Genomic DNA, 18,013 nt, shown 5'->3' with positions numbered 1-18,013 from the left:
CTACTTGGGAAATACATTCATCTAGAAAATTGTGGAACTCTCTCAGGGTTGACTACCACAGACAGCAGCCCATTATCTGCAGCCTATGACAGAATTGCATAATTATCTGTGATCAATTTCCCTTTGGTGATTGCACACAATTGTCAGTGGGAGAGAAAGATTGTATCCCAGTTTTCCTCTAGTCTTGGGCTCCCTAATAATTTTGCTGAGTGACTCCTGAGTTTATATACTTGAGCTTTCCAATATTTTGGATTATTATTACTGTTTTGGTTTGTTTTCATCATTGTTTGCCATTTCAAAGTGTCATTTTTTTAGTCATCCAAGAAGCCGCTTTTCCACATAATGATCAAAAGTGTGGAAGAAGAACAGGAATGGTCCAGTTTCCAGGGAGTCTTTTATGACTAATAATCACATTAATTTTCCTTTAATATTTCTACTGGCATTAATTCCCATGATTAAGAAGAATTAAATTTAGGAATGTTATCATTTATTAAAATCTCAACCAACAATGTGTTCTAGTTTTTTTTTGTAGATCATCCCTGGAAAATTGATGTAACAATTAATTCAAAGCTAGATGCATTTAAGTTGAAATTTTGGGAAAAAAATATGACTTAAAATACTGCAAATATGTTTTATCTATGAATATGCAAATTCTTCTCTATGTGAAATCCTCTGTTCTGCATTATGTACATACAAATATGAATATATACATATAAACCTCAGCAAATTCTTATAAGTTGACATTTTATCTAAACTAATGTGTTACATTGTGTATATAAAAGAAATTTTGTATATTTACTGATTTTTTTTTTTTTTGCTCTCTAATTAGAGAAAATGAAAATGCTCTCATGGGTAAATTACCATGTTCCAAATCTGTGCTTTAGCTATAAATTAGATTAAGTATCTTATCCATGTAGCTGTTTTGATGAGGCTACTTCTGCAACTTAATAGTAATTGAATTTTTGTCAAACTATACAAAAGACATTTGTTTTCTAAGAGGAAAAATATCAGATATCTGAAATTACATTAAACTGTTTGGTGCAAGTGTCCAGAACTGAGATAGAACACAACCTCATCCTATGCTAATTAAATAGCATTTTCTCTCAGAAGACTCTGCATCCCCCACCTAGCTCTAATGTGGTTCTGAGATAAAAGGTTGGAAGGAATTTTCATTATTCACATCAGAGGCAAAAAGTTGCCTGTAAGGTAGCCTCAGGGTGGGAGCTTATGCAGCTGGGCCAATTAGGTCATGTTGAGAGAGCACAACTAAGCAAATGTCCCCAGTTGCTTTGCTTGACTTCTCATGTTTGCTGTAATCAATGGCTTTCTCTTTTGTCTCTGGTTCCTGACTTGGCTTTGCCTCTAGACTTCAGATTTTATCTTTTGACACATCCTCATATGACTGTTCCTTTCTGAAACCATGCCTGGATTTACTTTATTGTCATTAATTCAGACTTCATTTCTGTCCAGTTTCATTCCATTGTGCTGTGAGAATATCTATTTGATTTTTACGTAATTCTGAACTATGCATGGAAAAATTGAAAGTAGATCAATAAAAACTTTGAATGTTAACAACTTGACTGCTCTTTCCAGCGTAACAGTGTTCAGTTATTTTCTGTGATATATTATTGAGGAGAAATCTGCTGCTTTTATTGTTGGTACCTTGGCTTACCTTTTGCAAAATGAGATTCTTTTTAAGACACAAGTCCTTTGTATTTGGCTTAAATTGCTGTTTCAGACCCTTGCTCAGGGTTTTTGGCTCTGCCCTATTCCTTTCTTTGCTCACTTGTTGTCTTGGACACAATCTTGGGAGGCAAGTGACTTCATGTACATTTGGCTTTGTTCTCTCCTGCTCTGATTTTGTTACCTGGTCTGTTCACTCTGCTTCTGTCTGAAGATTTATACAGAGGTGTCCAGAAACTTAATACTGAGTCATGTCTATTGTAAATCAATTCAGAATCCTCTTGATTGATACACAAGAGCAGTCAGTGTCTTAGAGCAATGTTCTTCAAACTATTCAATTAAACAGATCCATGTACAGATGTCCTGGGGGTGATGTTTCGGAGGTTGATACACAGAGAGGACAGAAGTTTGGACATACAACTTATCATATTTTGTATGAATTCAGGATTATCCAGTAAGAAATTAAAGACATGGAGAGAGTTCTATAATGTAAAGACTTCACCTTATCATTAGGTTTTATAGGTGAGCAAGTTAATTTTCATGCTAAACAATTAGGATTTAGGAAGTTTAGGTAGTTAACTTTGGAACAGGGTTAAAGTAAATGTTTTTTATTTTTTTCTCATTCTGAAACAAAATGACAGTTATTCCCTATATGATGGCTGATCTCTCATTGCCTTTGTAGATGAATTTTCTCATTTGTTACCTGAAAGTAAACTCAACTGATCCAATTAAATCATCCTTTTCCCAGCTGAGTTACATGAAACCTAATGGTGATGTCTCTTCCAGTATATATATATATATATATATATATATATATATATATATATATATATATATATATATTTTTAGTTGTTGATTGACCTTTATTTTATTTATTTATATGTGGTATTGAGAATCGAACCCAGTACCTCACACATGCTAATCAAGCTCTTTATCACTGAGTCACAACCCTAGCCCCTCTAGTACATTTTTCAAAAATTTTTATTTGCAATGTTTGAAAAATTCCTACATATTAATGAAAAGGAAAACAAGTACTCTGATGATAACAAAATTTGATCAGAGTAATAAAATCATTTTATAGGTATCAGAGAGATAAATGGAAATTATACCCTCTAAATAAATGATTAAATTAATTAAAATTTTGCTATAAAGTCAGATTCAATAGGAATTTCTACATGAGAAGTTCCATAAGTCAGCCTATATTGATTTAATAGTAAGGGAATCCTTTTTAACCAGGCTATTTCTTTCCTTCAATATCTCAAACATGTTTGCTGCTTAAAAATGGGAGTCTAATTATCATTCTGTCATTTCTCCTCATTTAGCCCTTTGGTCTGGGCTTATTTGGAGAAGTTAAGGTCCCCTCACAGTGCTATTTGAAGAGTGGAGTTTTATTCAGTTAATGACATTTCTTTGCCCTGCTCTGTCTGGCTGATCACTCTTGTTACTTAGAAGCAACAGTGGTTTTTGCTTTAAAGTGCAAATGGCATGAAACTAGAGGCAACAGTGCTGATATTTCCCTATAATAGCAAGGCCAAGTGTTCTACGTTTGGGGCACAAGTGTTGGCATTCTGTCCTCCTGGACACTTGCATCCCTTTCAGGCCCAATATAAATGTGACACTGAGATGAATTGACTGCTCAGGGTGATCTTGCTTCTACTTCTGCTATTTTCCATGTTTGAGCCAGGTCAGTCCATAGGAGATGGATTACCTGTAACAGGCAGAAGCCATCCAAAGCACTGCACTAGAGTTAATATTACTTAGTGTGCTATTTGGGGAGAATTGAAAAAAGAGACCTTATTTCTTAGCAAGAACTTGAAATGCCATTCATTTAACAAATATTATTGAGTACGTACTCTGTGAGTGGTATTGTGGCTTTTATGCTTTTTAACATTTAATAGGGAGGAAGACATTGTGGGAGCAGGGAAGGGGAACTTCTTGTGGATTTTTGGATTTGAGATTATTGTTCTTTGCTGAAATAGATAGTTAAATATAAAAACCTATTCTTACCTCTACCACTTCTTTCAGACAGGTAAAAGAAAATTTTCTCTCTCTTCTTCCAATAACTCTTATTAGGATTTGGCCTATTTTTCTCAGTAGCAATTTTAAATTTAGAGAAAAATTGATGTGTGTGCTTTGGCTGTTTTCCTTTTTTTTTTTTTTTCATGAAGTTATCACACACTCAGAGTAATGGCCCTATTCAGTTTAAACAGTTGCTTGTTATTTCTGGCTTAAGTCCAGTGAAGATTCAAATCATGAGTGCTCTTTGTATCCCTGTTGTATAATATATCACAGAATCAGAGATCAACCATAATGAGATAGAAATGGGACCTGCAGCTGCTACAATTATGAACTATCGATATTTCAGCTTCCTCTCTCATTTTTTTTATTCCTCTTTGTGTCTGCTGTATTTGCTTAGGTGTTCTCTAATCCTACCTCTGTCTTTTGGCCACTTGTGCTCATATGTGAAAAGCATCATTTAATTTGAGTGGAATTTTTCTTGGCAAATTGTTAGACAAGTTACTCAAATAAAATTCCAACTTAACAATCTGTAAAATTTCCAGCATACTTTATTGCAACATGTTGACTGATACTGAATAAGCCCTCTGCTAAATAATCTGATGGTAAACAAAACAAATGTCCAGGCTTTCCCTGTTATTCAATTAGCAAACATAAATGTCTCTTGAATCTAGTTAGAGCCCCTGCTGGTACTTATTGGTGCCTTTGTAAAAATTAGAAAAAAAGTGCCCCTTTTGGGTAGACAGATTCTAAAAAGTATCCTGTCTGGGCAGAGCAAGTAGAAAAATAATGTTCCTCCAAAGGGGCTTGGGTCCTTTTGGCTGGCTGGGTGCTAGCTGATGTCAACACCCATACACCCTTGGCCTATGCTGCTTTCTGGGCCACAGCCTAAAAACCAACATGGAGCTTGGAACAGGAAGCAGGAAACAGTGTCCCATTGCTTCAGTCCCTTACTGCCTTCAAACATCTGGAAGTTTTCTTATTTGGGGTTTAATGGGAGTCAATCTATTCTGAAGGTAGTGGCATGTGGGGAGTGGGGTCATAGAATTACTACTTGATTTTGGTATAAACAAAGTGAAATCACCATGTGTAGATCAATACAGCTTCCTCCTTCCAGCATAAATTGTTACAAGTATATCACAGGCTCTTTCATTGAAAAGAAAATCCATTTCCTGGAACCCAATGAACCGCTTGGAAAGATTTGTTCATTTTAAGGAATTATTAAATGACGGCTTCTATGGCCTATGGGAATATATATATAACATTTAATACAGAGGGAGATATTGTAGGAGCAGGGAAGGGGAACTTCTTGTGGATACACACACACACACACACACAAACACAAACTCAGAGTCATGCACATAGAACAAAACTTTTCTGATGTATTGTTCTTATTATATATTACTAATAATTATATCAAAATATCCCTTATATTTTCTGATTTACAGTTTCAGAAGCTGTTACCTTGCTATGAAAAGTGTCACTCCTCCTTGTCTGTGCTTATCAAAACAGGAAAGAAATGAATAGAAAACCTAAGGATTTCCCCCCCTTCTTCTTATTTCAGGTGATGTGTTCCACATCACTGCTCCCAATAAATTCACCTTTGAGGAGGCTGAAGAAGAGTGTGAGAACCAGGACGCCAGGCTGGCGACGGTGGGGGAACTCCAGGCGGCATGGAGGAATGGCTTTGACCAGTGTGATTATGGGTGGCTGTCGGATGCCAGTGTGCGCCACCCTGTGACTGTGGCCAGGGCGCAGTGTGGAGGTGGTCTACTTGGGGTGAGAACCCTGTATCGTTTTGAGAACCAGACAGGCTTCCCTCCCCCTGATAGCAGATTTGATGCCTACTGCTTTAAACGTAAGTGTTTAATATCTTTTTAAATTTTTTAGATTTAAAAAAAAGATACTTGAAAGGCATGCACAGACGTTCAACTAGCCATTGGAATGGATTCCATATCTTGCAGTATGTGCACAGAATGGAAACAGTTCAGGGACCTTCAGAAGCAAGCACATTGAACAGCAACAAGATGGCTAAAACAAGAGGAAGGGTGACAAATGGATTTTTAGAGGGGATGGGGAAATATTTGGTTAAGGTCTTAACTTTATATGTTGTACCCAGAATCACAGAATAATTCTGAATAATTGTTTTATATTATTTAAGTCCTCAAATACAATTTTTTTGTTGTTGGTGCTATAATGTTGAGACCAACTGTTACTGGGTAAATCCTTGAATTCTGTTTGTCTTATTTGATATCACTTTCTTTGAAATGGCAGAGAATTTAGATTTCTGTAATTGCAGGTGAGTAATTAGAGCTGACATGGATCATTATAACATTCAATTCCCACTTAAAAATGAACCATACTGTCAATAAAAATATCCATGTATCTCATCTTATTTCAAGTAATGGATATGTGCCTTTTAATGATTAAATCTATACTGAATTAATTGAAGTATAGTATGTCCCCTTTGTAGCAAGTAAAGCAAACAGGCTATCTTCAATTATGTTATTTTGGCAACAATAATCACATGACATAGTATCATGATTGTAGAATGCTTTAAACAAGAAAGTAACTATAAGCTTATTGTAATATCTACTGTAGGGTCTATATTGTACTAGCTAAACAATGAATGCCTAGAGTTTTGGGGGACCTTGTGGATGTCCAACTAAGTCATATTATATTGAAATATCATAGTTTTTTTTTTACTAGATTGCCAATGTATCTTGTTATAGCAATATTCAACATCAATGAGTAGAAAAAACAGTAGGGTAATTATGTAATTGGTTTCTAAACTAAATATGCAGCTGTATTCGTCAGTGCAAAGGACAGAGCTATAATGTCAAGTAGTCAACAGAATAGATGTTAGTTCAATGGAAAGGTTTCTTTCCACATACTTCTTTCTGTCTCCCGGCAAGATGCCTCTGCTTGCACTTCTTCCTCTGGACTCAACTTTCTGAGTGTTAAAGCCATGTGTTGTGTATTAGCTTGATACAAGCTGGCTGATTCACAAAAGGCCATTGAAAATATGAGCTTTTGTTTTCAGACCCTGAAACAACAGAAAAAGTCTTTCCTAATCATTTTCAGGAAAACAACAACAATTAACAAAAACCTTATTATAAAAGTAGGTGTATATACATTTCTTGAAGTTGCAGTCATACTACACTGATTTCCAGATAACTTAGGCTCTAATATCAGCTTTGTATGAAGTAGCTGATGTGATGAAGGAACAAGGTCAGATTATGTGTAGGAGGGAAGGGAAAGGCTAACATCAGGGAGGAGCAGATCATCCAGAGGGCCTTACCCAGTTGACTTTTTCTGTGCTTTATAAAACTGGCACTAGAAAACTTTTAAATAACATGTTTTCTTCCCAAGGGTAAAACTGAAATCAAAATCTGTCTGTCACCACAAACAGTAGCAAAGAATTCATCCTCCTGTGTTTTAAATTATTTATTTAAATGAAAAATTCACATGAGTGTATAAAATAAATAATGAGATACTTAGATTTAAATAGATTAATCACCTACTAAAAATCTACATAAAATAGGAAATATGTTTGAAGGTTTAGTTCTATTATTTTCTAATTCATTTAAATGTATATAACTTATAAATAGAATGGGTTCATAACTGGGTTCTTTTCTCCCTAGACTGGAGTCCAGATCCTTGTTTATTTCCTCCTTGCCCAAGACCTAAGCACATTCAGAATTCATTCAGCACATAAGACGTTAAGAAAGTTCAGTTATAACAGGAAAGCCTTCCTTAAACTACACACAGTATCCATAGCTTCTTCAAATTTCTAACACATTATTTAAGGATATTATATATTTTTAAAGACTTTGAGAAACATTCTCAATGATCAATGTCCACTTTTCCCACATAGTCCAGTAGTGACTAAATTATGTAGGGGAACATTTGCAGGAGTCATGGACTCAGCTATAGTCCTAATAATGATTTCCAGTGATGGACGGCTGGCTGGTTAAGTAGTAGAATTTTCGATATGCCCATAGTTTTCTCATTTGCTTTTATCAAACATGGAAATTGTTTTTTTAAACCACTCGAGTAAATATTCTAAATCTTATTTTACTGTAATTCCCTTTTTCCTCATAAGTCAGAATAGTACCCTTACAATAACTGATAATAAATACAGTTAGAATCTATTCTGGTTAAATAAATTTGAACAACAGGTGAATGAATGTCTTGGTGAAGTAAAGTTTTCCTAGTTCCCCTTCATGATTAAACTAGACTGTGAACTTTTTATTTTTTCTTTGACCTCAGAATTAAACATGTTCTGTGAAATTCAGAAAGTAATACAAAGGGCTTTGAGAGTTCACTCCGTGTATCCCCAAATTTAAATGAATCAAAACCATCCAAAACTAATGAAAATCTATGTTGCATATTATTAAGATCCCCAAGAGAAGGAGAAGGGCGTGATTCCTAGAAAAGCTGTTCTAAGATTTTAATGACTATTACCCTCCGATAGTTTTTATAATTATCTAAGAGTTTGAACATTATTTCTAATTATCTAAGAGTTTGAATCCATATTTCCCTTTTAAATTGGAGACCAGTATCTAAATAACAGTCATTTCTATTGAACACAATTGTTTGTCCCTCAGGATCTTCTCTAATTGTAATAATTTCCCTGTTTCAAAAATCTGAATTTCTAAACCCCTAATCATCATATAATTTTGTTTTGATCCTTCATTGCTTTTCAAATCCCTCTGTTTGATTAAGTTTGGAATTAGAAATAGTGGTCTAGAGCAGACTAAATTGGTTCCTGCCACTTTATATACTAGTCTATATATCTGTTTACATTTAAAATTGACATGCCCTTCCAACCTGTGGTCACATCACTATTTTTTTTTTTTTTTTGTGACCTAAACTAAATCAAAATTGGCCCTATGGTGCTAATGGTAATCCTTCTCTAATTTTGTATTTCAAAAATGATTCCTGTCTATTAGATTTGAATCAGGATTCAGTCACTCATGGAACTTTTAACAGATAGTTCAAACTCTAATTTCACTGTTTTGACTTTACGACTTCCCTCAACTGTGAACCCAGGGTCAACCTATCAAATATCCCCTCCATCTGTGACCTCTTCTCATGTTTATATATATTTATATGTATCATTTAATACAGAAGAACCAATTTAAAATTAATCCATTATGTAGATAGTGTGGGGTAGGAGTTAAATCAACTATCATGCTGCTAATAGGGGTTTTATATTTTATTAGGAAAATCTGCCTCATGTCTTGCAACAGAAGCACAGAGAAGATAGTCCATAGGACATAAAATACCATAAGTACTGTGATGTAAAACATCTGTGGGGCAGACAGCTGCAAAGGTTGGAAGGGAACTTTTGTGGGAACAGAAATATGCTGGGTTTTGTTGGCTTCCTCAATAATGAAGTTGACGGAACACTGGTAGTTTTCCAAGACCAAAACGTCTCTATGTGAATGTACCTTCTGAGGGGGGGGGGATACTTTTAGAGTACTCTAGAGTTGTGTTTTCATCTTCATAAGTCATCAGTAACACAGTGATATTTTTTCTTAAGACGTTTCTTTGTAGGTATTTGTACACTTAGAAAATTATTTCCTTTTTTGGAATGGCCCGCAACAAATGGCACAGATGACCAGATACACTGAGCTATGATGGAAGTCAGCTGTTAAGTTGACGAAAAAGCCACCCAACCCCAAAAGGAAGTCTGAGGTTTTTCATTCTGGGTTGTAGAATTAATTAACGTAATTGTAAGCAGACTTTCTTAAATGGGGTTCTAAAATTATCAAAATCCTTTTTTTTTCTCAAAACAAAATCACATAAATCCTGGCTTTGTAAGGCAGAGATATACTGCTAACACTTTACTATATGACAAGGCTAGAAGACAGCAATATCGAACTGTATAGTAATAATTAACAATGATATATGTTTATTTAGTTTTGAGTCCATTTAAAAAATACTATAAAAATATTTTCACAGCATTATAGAGAGTTGCTAGCAGAGAGCGTGGGTTGGAATGTGGGAAGACCCAATTCACAAGACTTTTCTTTGGCCCCAAAGCAATATCACCTTCTTTTAAGTTAATTTCATCAGCCATGGAAATACTCAGAGGGAAAAGGTAAAATTAGCTTTTTTGTTGTTATTAATAATAATATGATTAGATTTTCTCTAATATGTAGTTTTGTAAAAGGTTATATTATGTTTCCATGGGAACTTTCACTGTACATATTTTTTACTATTTCCCCAAAGAATGCTATTATAAGACAAACATGATATTTGGCAGTAAATGAGGTAACGGTTATGAAATTTCAGAGGATAGAGAATTGAATTAAAAGAAAAATAGCCAACCACATTTTGGGTCTTTAAGTTGTTCTTGTCAATCAAAGTGGATCAGTACTTTTTTTCAGGAAATGAAGGCAGAAAGAGTTTTTCCTAAGAAACAGGGAGAAAGAAAGATTGTTTAACTTTTTTTTTTTAAAGACTTCAGTTCTTTTTTGTTTTGTTTTGTTTAATTTTGTTTTAATAAAAGAGGATAAATAGTGACAGGATTTAAAGAACATTTACATGCACAACAATGTAAATGGTCACCAAGTTTTCCTTATAAAATTGATGATTCTGGGCTCTAAAATGATTTAGGACATGATGATAGCTGATAACAGCACGTGCCAGACAAAAAGTAAGGAACCTATTACTGCGCTATTCTGATTACTATAAAATCACATCATTTTATCATTAAGTTTTGACAGAGAAGATGGAGCCAAAAAGTACCTAATTTTGTTTCTCAAGAGGTCCTGTTTGGGGATTATTAAAAAGAAGATTCCAGATATTATAGATTCTGCAGATATTACAGCTATTATCAGAGAGAATGGGCATTACCTGTACAACCAGCTGTAAGTCCTACAGGATGTAACAAAACAAGAATTATGAGTTTCCTTAGAATACTTCCTATCTGAGTTCAGTGGCAACTAATTTTGATTTTCAAAAATACTATTTTCTTAAAAAGCAAATATTTATATGCTAGGCTGCTGCAGCTTCCCTGTGTCAAGAAGGAGTTTTATTTATAGTAGTCATTTTAGTGCACTATTTAAATTTCTTTAAACAGCCCAGCCATTCTCTGTCAATCTGGAGACATTATAAAATGGCTTTTTATGATGATACATCCCTTTATATTTCCAGGCTCTACCCTTTTCCTGATGCTCAGGGTAGATCCAGTGACTTATAATTATGGACATAAAACATATCATGTAGGCACTGTACTTCCTGTAAGTTTGTGTTTTATATTAAACTAAGAGTAGGACCAAGACCCTGAGGATGGTCAAACGTAGTGTATAGAACATAGAACCACAATGTAGAACAACACATGCCAACCATCCTCTGCCAGACACACTGTATAACTTGTTAGAAATAAATCTACAGAGTTGAAAGGAAGATGGAGACAAATGTCCAACACCTGGAATCAAGTGAAGATTGGTATAAAAAAATTTAATATCCTGTTTTTATGAAAGTCTCCACATGATGGACAATGTAATGGTTTGTAACTCAGTTGCATTTGATGTGGTTTTTTTGTTGTTTTGCAGTCTGTGACACTCCCTCTCCCCTGAGACGCTGTGCAGTTTGAGAAGGAGGGAGGGTGTGGAGAGAGCTAGTGGCAGGGCACAGTAGCTTCCAGAATAATAGTGTCAAGTTTTCCCACTAGGTGTCAAGGTGCTGCTGTTGGTTATGATAAATAAGCTCCTGTGCCTCCAGAATCTGAATTTCCACTTTTTTGGACTTCTCTATATGTTGAAACTATATTGTGTTCATTTTCCTTAATTGAGAACATGCAGTCATACCTGTGGGCAAAAATTCATTCCCTTACAATATAAAACAACTTACGAATTTCAGTAACTGTTCAATTATCTGTCTTTGGGTTAAGTACAATTTTTAGACTCCTTTCCATCACTAAATACTTTGGGTTCACCTGAAAATAACACAGCAGCATTTAACAAACACTGGACATACAGCATTTTTTTTATTTTTAGTGACTTGTCTAATCAACTCTTTGAAATTATTTTTCTAGCTAAACAGAATATAACAGAGTCTACAACCGTCGAATTGAATATCCTCGCAGAAACTACATCACCCAGTTTATCCAAAGAACCACAAATGGTACTCGACAGAACTACACCAATCATCCCTTTAGTCACCACATTACCTATCATTACAAAAAAGTTCCCTCCTATAGGAAATATGGTCAATTTTGAACAGAAAGCCACCACCCAATCTCAGGCGATCACAGACAGATTAGCCACTGTGTCACACACGTCTGTTGGGAGTTCTGAGAAGCCTTGGGATATGGACTACTACTCACCTTCTGCTTCAGGACCACTTGAAAAGCCAGACATATCTGAAATTAAGGAAGGAATGCTCCAAAGTACAACTGTTGTCTCCCAGCATGCTACTGATTCTTGGGATGGTATCATGGAAGATACAGAAACAAAAGAATCAGTAACACAGATTGAGCAAATAGAAGTGGGCCCTTTAGTAACATCTATGGAAATCTCAAAGCACACTCCTTCCAAGGAATCATTTGTAACCAAAACACCATTTGTATCCACAGAAATGACCTCAGAATCCAAAACTGAAGAGAAAACAGTAAGCACCACTCCTGATTTGGTGAGCACAAGTCACTCTGAATTCACCTTGGGAAAAGAAGATAGTGAAGACAGAACACTTACAGCTAGATCTGATCAGGGTACCTTGGTCCTTAGCCAAATACCCGAAGTCATTACAGTATCAAAGACTTCAGAAGACACCACCCACTCTCAGTTAGAGGACTTGGAGTCAATCTCAGCATCCACAACTGTTTCCCCCATAACGATGCCTGACAACGATGGATCTTCGATAGACAGCTGGGAAGAGAAACAAACAAATGGTAGGATAACTGAAGATATATTTAGCCCATCTTTGTCTACTACACCTTTCCCATCACAGCACATTACAGAAGTAGGATTGTTCCCTTATTCTGGTGATAAAATATTAGTAGAGGGAATATCTACAGTTATTTACCCCTCACCACAAACAGAAATGACACAAGGAAGAGAAAGAACAGAAACACTGAGGCCAGAGATGGGAACGGGTCCTCATACAGATGTTGGAATACAGGAAAAGTTCACCAAAGATCCATTTATAGGTAAAACAGAGGAAGAAGACTTCTCTGAAATGAAGCGCTCTACGTCTCCTTCAGATCAAATTCATTTTACACAATCTACTATGGAAATGACCACATCTTTTGATTCCCCATCGTGGATGACAATGAAGCCAACTGTGAAGCCAACAGAAGCAAAAGATGTTGAGGAAGACAGTGGAACAGCTCTGGTTGGATTAGGAACAGATGGCTATCAAGGTACTGCCAAGTATGAGGAAGATATTACCACAGTGCATTCAACCCACAGTACTTTAAGTGTGGAGGTGGTCACTGTATCAAAGTGGTCATGGGATGAAGACAATGCAACATCAAAGCCTTTAGAGTCCACAGAACATGCACACTCTCCAGAATTTCCTCCTGTCTTACTCACCACTATGGGAGCAAATGGAAAGGATCAAGAAATCCCAAGCTTTACTCAAGATGGAGGAGATGAATTTACTCTTATTCCAGATAGTGCTCAAAAGCCATTAGAAAAGTTCACAGATCATGGGAAATTCACAGTTAAATTTCAGCCAACTACATCTATTAGTATAGCAGAAAAGTCAACTTCTAGACCTTCAACCACTGAAGAAAGAGTTCCACCTACCACAAGCACAGAAGAACAAGTTCATGAAACCACAGAAGGAAGTGCCATGGATGAAGAAGAAGATATAGACATCTCTAAGCCAGAACCTACTGTCTCTCCCTTTGCATACACTTCAGATGTGGAAGGAGTAACATTTGTTAATTATAGTAGCACCCAGGAGCCTACTACCTATGTAGACATTTCCTATACCATTCCTCTCTCTGTAATTCCCAAGACAGAATGGGGTGTGTTAGTACCTCCTGCTCCATCAGAAGGTGAAGTTCTAAGGGAGCCCTCTCAAGACATACGTGTCATTGAACATATTCACCCAGAAGCAACTGTGTCTCCTGAAACTCTGAGAACAACAGAAATCTCACAGGGAACAAGTCAGGAAGAATTCCCTTGGGATGAACCGACTTCAGGGAAACCAGTTCCTGCTCTGAGTTCTACAGTGGGCCCCCCCAAGGAGGCAACCATATCATTGGATGAAGAGGGTGACGGATCAGCATTTACAGTCTCTGAAGATATATTGGGAACAGGTTTTACGAGAGTCCCGATTTTAGAAACAACTCCATTTGGAAAAATTGAGTCTTATCCACCTGGTGCTGTAACTGAGCACAAAGCAGAAACAGATGAAATTGTAACACTAATACCAAGTGTCAGGCCCAAAGAATTTTTAACTCCAGAACCTGAAGAAAAATATGAAGCAGAAGGTAGTAGTACAACAGAATTTGCGTCACCTTTGAGTCCTCTGATCACCCGTGTTACCCAGTTTGTAGAGGAAGCCACTACTGAGAAAAGAGAGAAAACCTCTCTAGATTATATTGATATAGGTTCAGGGTTATTTGAAAAGCCCAAAGCCACAGATCTTGCAGAATTTTCAACAGTCAAAGCTACGATTCCAAGTGACATCCCCATTGCCTTCAGCCCAGTAGACAGACTCTACACAATCCCAGCATTCAAGCCATCTATCGCATTCACTGAAAAACCACTTCTCATTGACAGGGACCTTGGCGAGAAAACAACACGAGACATGGTACTCATTGCACAATCAACATCTCATGTTCCTCCCACCACCCTTGTTGATATTGTAACTAAGGAAACAGAAACCGATATTGATAGAGAGTATTTCACCACGTCAAGTATTTCTGCTACACAGCCAACAAGACCACCTACTGTGGAAGGCAAAGAGGCCTTCAGACCTCAGGCATTTTCCACTCCACAACCCCCGGAGGGGACAAAATTCCACCCTGATGTAAATGTTTATATTATTGAGGTCAGAGAAAACAAGACAGGTAAGTCTTTGCTTTCTAGACATGCCTTTCAAGGCAATCAGCATTTTATATTGAAAGTTACTTTTTGGAAAAAATTAATCAACATACCAAATGCTGCCATTAGAAGATAACTGGAGTGTGAAAAAAAATGTATTAGCTTCATATATTTGTACAAGAATTGGAAGAATATGTTAAACAATTTGGAAGAATGTTAGATACGATTTTGTTTTAAAGTCATAAGAAGCCCTGCTTTACCATCTAATATAACCAAATCATCACCGTTACATCACTTCAGAACATGCAGAACAAAATGTTTTAATTTCAGTGTCTTTCCATACATTACTACTCAAGTGTAGCACTAGACTGTGTTAACATTCCATTGGTCTGTAACTATTAACCCTTGGTACTTACAATGTGGACAGCTAAAACATTTTTGCATATCCCTAGTGTTGACAGAAAGACATCTAACCATTTGCTTTGATTTTTTTCCCCATGATTTTGCAGGTTTATTATGCAACTTGTAGGTGGGTAATAGTTTAAATATATTTTCATGCAAATTCAACATAGTTTTAACCTATTGTTTTTAGTACCTTGATATGTTGTTTTTAGTACCTCAATGCGGCACTATTAGGAATGCAATCTAGCTCATTTCTAGGTGTTATTATAATTCATTGTATCTAATGGAATTTCAGAAGATGGATATGTAAGCAGACCTTTGTTTGAAAACACTAGGCTGTAATATTGTTTATATTATTATTTAACTTTTTTCTCTAGGAATGTTTGCAATGCCTTCTATTCCAACTCAAATATTTTAGCTCTCTGACAGAATTCTTAAATGCTGTTTCTTTATACTGATTAATACTTGCAATTGTCATTATCAAAAGTGACTTATTCTTGCCTAATTCTTTAATTGCTTAATTCTTTTAAATTTGGTAAGTTGAGTTGAAAATGCGTAGCACATGCACCAGTGAATCATTGGTTTTGATGATGGGTCCATCAATAGATGAATTCAAGCTTGTCTCTTTTCATTTTAAAACCTAAGATCACTGATTTTAGGAAATTGTTCTTTTCTAATTTTAATTTAAGAATTAAATGAATAAGCATTCATTTTTCCTTGACCTGGCTTTGAGAAGCCAGACTGCAAGGATATCGTTTTGGTAGGGTTTCTTACTCCCTTTGGGTCTCATTTTTCTGAAGAGTGATGCTTTCTCTAGAGTGCTCAGGAGCACACCTGTGGGAAGTAGGCTGGTAGCTCTATTTTCAGGTCAGTTAGCATCCAGTTGGAAATATGGAAATTCATGGTTTCTATAGACTTTGTATATCCAGAATTGTTTCAGTGTAAACTGTTTGCATGGCAATGAATAGTTGATAAGAGAACATACCCCCAGCGCTGAACTTAATCTCCACTTCTCTGCAGTTTAAAGAGGCATGCTTTCCTTGTTAATGGTGCTGTTTCTTGGAAACCATTACATATTTCCTTTCTTCTACATTCCTTTTCTGTCTCTCAGAGCTGAGTAGAAAAGAGAAGTTACCAAGAAATAGGAATTATGATTGCTGTTAGTAGAATTAGAAAAGAGAGAGAAAGATGTAACCATGGGTGGGGGCGGGGAAGTGAAGAGAAACAAGGAGGAAATTACTGCCAATACATAATTGGAGAATTTGGAAAAGTACTTGAGCAACTTATTCTACAGAGGTTTTCCTCAATTTATATTACTCTGTTAATGTAAATATTGAGTTGAATTGAATAACATAAAATGCAGTACAAATGTTCTTCATCTACCAATTCTTTTAAATGGGAGATTGTACATTGTTAGGACAATCAAATTACAAAATGGAACAAGCTAAGTTGAGGATACATAGCACCTTAGATTACCCGAGGAGAGTTGGCAGTCTTTAGGAAAACAAAAACAAAACACTTAAGTTTATAAGTGATTATTCAAAACAGAGAATCTGAATAACCCAGCCTGAAGCAATTTATACTAAGGGTCTAGTTTTTTTTTAATATTTATATTTTTAGTTTTAGTTGGACACAATACCTTTGTTTTATTTATTTTTATGTGGTGCTGAGGATTGAACCCAGGGCCTTGCATGTGCTAGGCAAGTGCTTTCCACTGAGCCACAACCCCAGCCCCTAAGGGTATAGTTTTATGTGAGTTATTGACATAAATTCATACAGACCTGGGAGATATGAATAGGTGTATTTTTCCCCTCCCACTTTTAAAATGTGGAGCTCTGCTCCTCTTCCAGCTAATTTTGTTTTATGTTGATTTATAATTGGTCAGAAAACTGTGGAATATTTGTATACCTCCATCAGGTGGGGTTTCAGTGCATGTGTAAGAGTGTGTGTGTGTGGAGGTATGTTATCTATTGAGCAATCTATCATCTCTAGTTTTGTGTGTTCTATATATGCTGTCCTTAATAATAAAACCATTGTTTATTGTCTTTATAAAACAACGAGATTTATTTACTCAGGCCCAACTGCTTACTTACACTAATATTATTTGTTTCCAATAAGAAATTCAATTTTCCATCATTTTGAACTTTGGCAAGGGAAAACCCTAAAGCACATGTTCAATTAATGAGTTCTAAGGCAGGTGCATACATTAATAAGGGAAAGTGCATATATGCCTGGAAAACTAACCTTTTTATGTACCAAGGCACATTTTTCCAGACTGGAAAATCCTTGGTGCATGTATAAACTTGTATAAATCTATTCCTCTGAATAGAATTGACCTTTACATATACTTTGTATCTAAATAAGCAAAAATACCACCCATGCTACATTATACCAAGGCATTCATAATTTTTTGCTGCACTCAGCAAGTCATATAAATCTTGATTTCTTTTTTTTAATGCTATGAAATAAAACATGCTACTCAGGACATGCTTATGTTATATTTGTTCAAGTGGATCTTAATAGCAACTTAAGGGTGCTGTGGCTGGAGGGCAACTGGTTAGCAGTTAAAAAAATCTGAAGGAACTTTTCAGCTCATTAAAGTTTTATGAGCTGAAAAATGCTATGGGGTGTGTTTAACAGTGGTTCAGGGGATACTGAACACTTGACTCCTGTCTATTTCAGGAGTAATTTGCACACCTGCATTTTGAAAAATTGTTGAAAGGTTTTCTTTGTGAATACATATAAAGGCTACAGAGTTTGAAGGTGTAAGAAGAGTTTCAATTCTAGAATTTTTTTTTAAAAGCACTATACTAAATCATTTGAAATGTTACAAGTTAATGTAATAGAACTATAAGTTTTTTAAAAACCTGATATACTGGTATCTTTAAGTTAGAGAATAA

The 18,013-nt window shown here is 35.7% G+C and overlaps 1 protein-coding gene across 3 annotated transcripts in view; it reads left to right on the top strand.

The window, feature by feature from the left end:
• VCAN (versican) overlaps positions 1 to 18,013 on the top strand; it is a 105,343-nt gene that overhangs the window by 33,416 nt on the left and 53,914 nt on the right. For 2 of the 3 annotated variants that reach the window (XM_081274859.1, XM_081274857.1), the window contains exons 6-7: positions 5,264 to 5,557; positions 11,750 to 14,737. In XM_081274859.1, the coding sequence (XP_081130985.1) occupies positions 5,264 to 5,557; positions 11,750 to 14,737 (3,282 nt within the window). The remainder of the gene's footprint in view (positions 1 to 5,263; positions 5,558 to 11,749; positions 14,738 to 18,013) is intronic. The other variant, XM_081274858.1, reaches the window with a different exon arrangement.

Source organism: Spermophilus citellus, assembly GCF_964194105.1.
Source record: "Spermophilus citellus genome assembly, chromosome: 1".
NCBI lineage: Eukaryota > Metazoa > Chordata > Mammalia > Rodentia > Sciuridae > Spermophilus > Spermophilus citellus.
Note: the sequence above shows the minus strand (reverse complement) of the source record. Positions and strands in the feature narration are given on the sequence as shown.